Here is an 8,258-nt window from a genome sequence, read left to right as displayed (position 1 = left end):
TTTACGATGTTAGTCCTACTTCCATTTTTATAAAGTGGCAAGATAAACGAATCCTTCCAGGAAGATGGGAAGACACCCTGTTTTCGGGAAGCATTAAAAATATTTGCCAGAGGCTTATACAAATACTCAGCACAACTTTTAAGAACACTTGTGGGTATACCGTCTGGGCCAGCTGTATATGAAATTTTCAAACAATTCAAATGAATGAGGACGTCCGCAGCAGATATCGATGGAATTCGGATACAATCAAATGATGGCAGATCGAATGGGTAGCTAGATAGATTCGAATTCAGTTGGGAAGATGTAGAACTGGCAGAGTAGTTTGACTCGAAGAAACCAGCAAACATATCGGCAATAATATTTTCGTCACTGGAAACTAAGTCGTTTAACTTCAATGTTGAGGGATAACCGTTAGTCTTACGCTTAGTGTTCACAAATGCGTAAAACGATTTGGGATTAGAAACTATATTGAGTCGAACCCTGTTAATATAATTATTGTAACACTTTTTGTTCAATACATTGTATTTATGCCTAAGAATGGAGTACGCGGAGTAGTGAGAAGACAAGCCAGATTTTTTAAAAAGCTTAAATGCTTTGGATTTTTGATTTTTTAAGCGTTTCAATTCGCCAGTAAACCACTGAGCGTTAGACGTTACGTTAGCTTCCTTAACAAGAGGAATGATTTTACTGAAAATGTGGCGTAAGGAATTGCTAAAATGTAAGGCACTATCTTCAGCATTCCCATCATACTGGGGCCAAGTTATCTTCGATATCTCTAACCTAAGTTTATTATAATCTGCTGTTTTAAATGAGTAACGCTCCGCTCTTGATTTTTTACTGATAAAGCAACATGAGTTGCGTGAATTTATCAAGGACAATTCTAGTGGTGGGTGGTGAGAATCAACAGGGGTAATCAAAGCATAGCTAGGGGCTATTGTGACGTTGGAAACATCGTCCACAAAAACTAAATCCAGACATTTACCTAAGTTATTACTAACAGAGTTGATCTGGTAAAGACTAAGATCTGACAGATCGTTCAAAAATTGATTGAAGAGATCACGAGAGGAATTTGGTACTAGAATACCATCTATTAGATCCCAAGAAACACCCGCAAGATTGAAGTCACCCAGGACAATAACAGTATCGGAGGGCTTCACCATGGCATGTAGAGAGAGCAGTAAGGAGGAGTGTTTTAAATAAACAGAAAGGCTCGAGTTAGGTGGTATATAAGCAGCAACAAGATAAACGCTAATAGAATGATATCTTATTCGAACGCAGAGGAATTCAACTTCATCGGTGTCAGTGAACTCAATTTCTTCAGAAGAAAGGTCAGTCTGGACAGCGATTAAGACGCCTCCACCTTTTTTATTTAAACGGTCGTTTCGAAACACTTCATACTTAGGACACAAAATTTCCGAGTTGAACACATTCGGCTTGAGCCAGGTTTCAGTAAACACCAGTACTTTGAAGTCAAAATCATAGGACTGCAAGTGTAACCTTGATAGCTTTGTGTTCAAACCTCTCACATTTTGGTAGTAAATGCTAATGGTGAGGTTACTTATTAGTTTTTTGATGCCGAGGTGGAAAGCGGAAGTTGAGCCAAATTTTGCCCTTGCGGTCTAGATCTAAATTCAAATTCGCGAATGAAGGCACCGCTTGGCCAAAAAGATGGGCTCATTACTCTATCAAAGCAGTCTTCGGATATGTCTATTTTAATAGAAGAAATGCTTCTTTCATACGAGAATCTGAACTTGCGTACATGCAACTCATTTGCTATCAGCCTGGAAGTTAAATACCCCTTCACATCATCGACAGTGGTATCTTTTGAAAACCTAGATATAAAGACCGATTTTTTGGAAGGGACAACGATTAAATCCCTCGGGACGGGGTTAACGCAATCGGAAACGGTTTCAGATGTGGTAGGGGGTTGCGGAACAGGGGGTTGCGGAACAGCTGTCAACTTTTTGGAAGGAGCAACGATGGCTTCGGATGTGGTAGGTGGTTGAGATGTAGTTGTGGAGTTTTTGGAAGGAGCAACGACTACTTGCATTGGAACGGTGTTGACGCAATCGGAGATGGCTTCAGATGTGGTGGAGGGTTGAGATGAAGCTGTTGAACAGGAATTTAGTGAGGCTCCAGTAGAAGAAGGACGTGGTTGGGGAGATTCAGTCCGCCGAGGAATCGGTGTGTTAAAGCTTATGAGTTCTTTGTTCATAGCTGGAGTCAAAAGTGGGCGGTTCTGCGGAAGATCCAGGTCCACAGTGATGGGATTCAACACAATATTTTCCACGCCTCTCCTACGTCTCTTAAGACCTTTTCCAGGAGAAGGAGAGGAGGAGGAAGTATCTAATAATTTAAATTCTTTGAATTCATCCTCATACTTCTTGAACTTCTCGTTGAGCAGTTTTAGCTCTTTGCTTATCTCCGAAAATCCATTTCTAGCGGTTCTAAATAGTTTACAGAGATCCACAACAGTTTTTTTACACTTTGGACATGACCAGCGAAGTCCATTGTCTCCAATAATCATATCCAGAACTCTCCCATTAATACCAGCACACTTTAAATGAGACAGTTCATCGCAAAGCCAGCACGCCACAAAACGGTCCGAACCGGCTTTTACATTACATTTTTCGAACAGACAGGACATTTTTAGCGAATTTTATTAAAAAAGAATAAAAATAGCGAAATTAGGAATGTATTGTACGAAAACGTTTCAAGCTCACAGTAATTGGCAGTTTAATAGCTAGTGGTCTTATTTAGTGAAGTTCAATGGTTAGAAACCGTGCTGAACTTAACAGTTTTAAAGCCACTGAGTTAACAAAATCAGCTGTCACCAAGAAAGCGACTGTCGATGATAAACAAAGGTGTGTGTAAAGCGCGAAAGAAAGCAAAATGAACAAACAAATGCGATATTCCTTACACTCTCACGCAAAAGCAACAATAATGCACCAAAACAGGCAAATATGCACGAAGGCCGACTAAATAAAACTTTTCAATCAACGCACTTTATGACTAAATCAAGTCAATTTATTGGAATTTGGCTTCAGTAAACTTTTTACGGTGTGAATAACACAAATTAGAACTGCTTAGCACTTTGTAAACGAGTTAAACTTTGGAAATTCTTTCAAGCGAAAGTTTAAGTGACCGCACAGTACGAACGTTGCCAGATAAAACGATCAAAAATGGCAAAAAAGTCAAAATCAAATAGCAAGTATCCAAATTTGTCAATAGTTTAGAAATCAAAACAGAGCACATGTCAGTTATGCAGAAAGGAATGCTACATGACCTCTGTAAACAGTACTGCAAACTTTTTGCGTAACCCGACAAAAAGCTGACCTATACAACTGCAGTGAAAGCAGAGATTAGGATAAGAACCGATAACCCAATATACTCTCGATGCTATCCATATCATATACCATTCACAATTTTACAATTCCATGGAATCTCAAAGAACTCAGATCATTTCTAGCTCCATCAGGTTATTACCGCCGCTTCGTTAAAGACTATGCGAAGCTCGCTAAACCCCTGACAGCCCTTTTGAGAGGTGAGGAAGGACGCGTGTCCAAAACCCAATCAGCAAAAAAACAGATAACACTTGACGCAGAAGCAATCGCAGCGTTGCAAAAAATTAAAAACGTTTTAATTTCAAGAGATGTTATGCTGACCTACCCCAATTTGAATACAGATTTTGAGCTCACAGCTGATACTTCTAATTACGCAATAGGCGCAGTTCTGTCACAAGAAGACCGACCAATCACTTTCATTTCTAGGAATTTTTCGAAAACAGAAGAAAATTACGCAGCTAACGAGAAAGAAATGCTCGCTATCATAGGGCATTGAAGTCTCTGCGAAATTAACTCTACGGTTCGGCAAAAGTTAAGTTAAAATTTATACAGACTATCAGCACTTAACGTATGCGCTCAGTAACAAAAATAACAATAGTAAAATGAAGCGCTGGAAAGCGATCCTCGAAGAGTATAACTATGAGCTAAAATACAAACCTGGCAGAACGAACGTGGTAGCAGACGGACTATCCCGACCACCGCAGCAGGAGCAAATTAATTCTTTAACAGCGACTCAGCATAGTGATAAAAGTTCATCTCAAAACCTAATTCCTTACACGGATGACCCGGTTAATGCATTCAAGAACCAGTTATTCCTCAGGACCGCAGACACTTCATCTTATCAATTTAAAATACCCTTCCCTACTTATCACAGGCATATTATCGAAGAAACTGAGTATACAGAAGAGATATTAATAAACCATCTCAAGCGCTATTTAAATCCTTCAGTTACCAATGCAATCTTTACAGAAGACTACATCCTGGGTAAAATTCAAACTATATATCCGATACATTTTAGCAGGTATAAAATACGATACACACGGAAAATAGTAATACATTCGACTACCAAAAAGACACCCATTGAAATATTTTTCGGTAGAAGCGTTTACAGCGACCCGACATTAATCGAAAAGGACAGACTCGACAATATCAAGAAAATAGTTGACAAACAGGAAAAGGACCTTACATCCCATAACAAAAAGAGGACAGAGGCAAAAACTTATTCAAGTAATGACATCATTTACGTAAAAATCAATAAGCGAATAGGCAATAAACTCACCCCCAGATACAAAAAGGAAGTAGTGCTCGAAGACAGAGGAAATGTGGTTACAATCAAATCCGGCAGGTCGGTGCATAAAAGTCATATCAAGGCTCAATAACAAGAAAAAACATAAATAAATAGATTTTTTAGTATAATTAAGGAAAATAAACAAGTATTAAAATATATTAGGTAATTGAAAGATATAAGACAAGGGAGTTAGGATTAGGCAAAATCGATCAATATGCCATAGGCGTACGATTTTAAAGATATTTACAGGGAAAATATTTCTGAATAATTGAGTGTTCATAGTCACTAAATTAGAAATACATTTTTCAGTCTCATCGGCTGCATGGTTTATGCAGATATCCAAATCCACGAATATTCCTCATCCCACCTGATAACCGTAGATAACGGCAACTCCAAAATTAAGGTCGGTACGCTCAATTTCATCCACGTTACATTACAACCTTACACACGAGGCCCAACAAGCAATCGAAATGTTGGAAATCGTTGAACCTATCCGCAATCTCAGAATAAAAAGATCTCTAGATATTCTTGGCACTGCTTGGAAGTACCTAGCAGGAAGCCCCGATCACGACGACTTGAACATGATCAATAATAATTTAGATAAACTCGTAACCAACAGTAATAAACAAGTTTTTATAAATAATACCTTGAAGCAACAAGTTAATAAATTAACGAAAGCAACTAATGACATACTACAATCAATTGGAAATGACAATATGATCGCGAATGAAATAGCGTTAAATTTGCAAAACAGGCTAAGATTAATAAAGGAAGAAACTATTAATATAAAATGCGCCATACAATGGGCTAGGCTAGGAATCGTAAACACTATTATTCTAAATAAGAAAGAAATTGAAATAACTGTTAAAGAATTTAATAAAGAAAATATGCCCTTCAATACTGTAGAAGAGGCTCTAGAATTAGCAGAAATTAGTTTACTAAGTAATTCTACAACAATTTTATACATCCTGAAGATACCCTTAACAACAAGGGAAGTTTATAACAATTATATAATAAAATCAGTAATAAAAAATAATGTCATGATAAACTTGAAATTTAACAATGTACTTAGAAACAAATAAGAAATATTAGGAATTAAAAACCAATGTAAAAAATACAATAAAATTAGTATTTGTAACCAGGATGACTTGTTAGACTTAAGAAACGATTTCTGTATACCTAACCTAATGAAAAGCCTCAATTCTTCATGCCAAAAGATAAACTGTCACCATATTCCAAGAGACGAGCTCATCACGCCCGGGCTCGTTTTCCTCAACGATTATCACGGCAACATTTTAGTAGACTGCACCGTGTGAACCATGAACGGCACTTACATAATAAATTTCAAAAACGCATCCATAGCTATCAATGAGCGAACATACACAAATTTTGAATCACCCGCAGTAAAAGTGATGCCAGCAATTGCTCAGCCAACGCCAATAGAAGAGGCACTTAGTGAGCTACATATAAATAACACCGTAGAAATCCAGTCACTGCAAATAGAAAGATCAGAAAAACGCATTTCCGCAGGGGTTACTATTGTTATAGTAATTATCCTTTNGTAACCAACAGTACACGGTGGGCAGGAAGCGAAGATAGGTTGCATAAAAATGTCGACAAAATCTGAAAGCAGGGTTGTATTTGTTGATATCTTAAGGTTAAGAATCCGCTTAANAAAGATAAACTGTCACCATATTCCAAGAGACGAGCTCATCACGCCCGGGCTCGTTTTCCTCAACGATTATCACGGCAACATTTTAGTAGACTGCACCGTGTGAACCATGAACGGCACTTACATAATAAATTTCAAAAACGCATCCATAGCTATCAATGAGCGAACATACACAAATTTTGAATCACCCGCAGTAAAAGTGATGCCAGCAATTGCTCAGCCAACGCCAATAGAAGAGGCACTTAGTGAGCTACATATAAATAACACCGTAGAAATCCAGTCACTGCAAATAGAAAGATCAGAAAAACGCATTTCCGCAGGGGTTACTATTGTTATAGTAATTATCCTTTTAGCCAGCACCAGAATCGTCTTAATAAAAAAACTAAATCAGCAAGCAAGGTTGAAAAACCAGCAGAATCCGGTGCTCATGATAGCCAGCTTCAAGAAGCCACCATCCAGGACCCTACACCTGAAACAAGGACCTTCCAAGTTTTTCAGACGCTCGAGGACAACGTTTTTAAGGAGGGATGAGTTAACGTAGCTAAAATTCAAAACTCCAAAAATTCGTTCTCACGCTGATGCAGTGCACCTGCATTCCAATTCTTGCACGCGCATCCGCGAAATTGCTGACTACAAGTCTGGACACCCGACACCCTCAACCAAGGCCAAGGCATCGCACCTGTTAATTCAACGTGACAATGAAGATTCTTGAGATATAGACTTAAGTGAAAACAAAAATTGTAATCAGTCCTAATTTGAATAAACAACACGGCATGCTGCCGTAAAAAATAAGTTTTTAATAAGCTTAACTTCGGTTAGTTTAACTTATACAACTATAACCTCACCACGAAAGGGACTGATTAATGTACTATAACAAACCTACATATAAGTATGTATAATTAGATATTTAGCCACAGGAGAGTCTCAGAGAAGTCTCGCAAGTTGCTACAAATGCTCTCCGTCTGTAGTATGTAAATTTATTTCGGAAACAGTTGAAACAATTTTTAAAGTTTTGTATCCAGAAGCTTTTACGGAGATATCTTCGCAAACTTTTCTAAATATAGCTCAGCAATTTGAAGATAAGTGGCAGTTTCCTAGCTGCATTGGAGCACTGGATGGAAAGCATATCCAAATAAAGGTGCATAAACTTACAATTTCTTTTAACTTATCGCACTCATAAAAATACTTTACGCTATTAAAGGCACCATCGAGTTCAGGAGCTACATTTTTTAACTATAAAAAAACAAATTAAATTTTATTAATGGCAATGGCTCATGCTGAGTACATATTTATAATGTGCGAAATTGGTGCCTCCGGCCGCGACAGTGATAATGGGGCATTTGCAAGATGCAAGTTTGGAAAAATGTTCTACGAGCGGAAATTGCCGTAAGAAATTTGGTTAATTCAATAACTCCTGTTAGAAGTACATCTGTATATGCGACCTGGTCTACGAAAAGGGAGCTTACGTGCGAAACTAGTTTTCTGTGAAAAAGCTGTTAAAAGTAAGCAACTCGTTTCGTCAGTTTCTCATTATCTCGTTAATTGTTCTCCGCGCCGGACGTCCAGTAAGTGTTGTTGTTGGTCCGAATATTATTATATTTATTTTATATATTACTAGTGTTCGCCCAGCGGTTGAAATTCAACCGCTAAAATTAAGGATAGTTTATGTGAGTTGAGTTGAGCTGAAATAAAATTTGTTGGAATGGGGTAAGTGGAGGGGAGTTTAGCTTAGTACTTAGCATAACATAACATAGAATAGCATTAGATTCAATAACATAACATATGTAGCATAACACATCACAATATAACATCGCACATTCTTCAGTTGTATTTCTTTTTTATCCCTATCACTTTCTTCCTCTCTATCTTTGTCTCTATCGCTTTTAATGTTTATGTTTATGTTTATGTTTATCTACACCTTCATGTTCATGTTCATGTTCATGTTCATGTTCAT

At 37.7% G+C, this 8,258-nt stretch overlaps 1 protein-coding gene across 1 annotated transcript in view; it reads left to right on the top strand.

Moving 5' to 3' along the window:
* The first annotated feature begins 7,598 nt into the window (after nucleotides 1–7,598).
* The window catches only part of LOC108361284 (uncharacterized), a 4,446-nt gene continuing 3,786 nt past the window's right edge, over nucleotides 7,599–8,258 (top strand). The window contains exon 1 of the mRNA XM_017613880.1: nucleotides 7,599–7,690. Coding sequence (XP_017469369.1) covers nucleotides 7,599–7,690 — 92 coding nt within the window. The remainder of the gene's footprint in view (nucleotides 7,691–8,258) is intronic.

The sequence above is a fragment of the Rhagoletis zephyria genome, unplaced genomic scaffold (genome assembly GCF_001687245.7).
Source record: "Rhagoletis zephyria isolate East Lansing unplaced genomic scaffold, Rhagoletis_zephyria_1.1 Rzeph_scaffold_00729, whole genome shotgun sequence".
Classification (NCBI taxonomy): domain Eukaryota; kingdom Metazoa; phylum Arthropoda; class Insecta; order Diptera; family Tephritidae; genus Rhagoletis; species Rhagoletis zephyria.
Note: the sequence above shows the minus strand (reverse complement) of the source record. Positions and strands in the feature narration are given on the sequence as shown.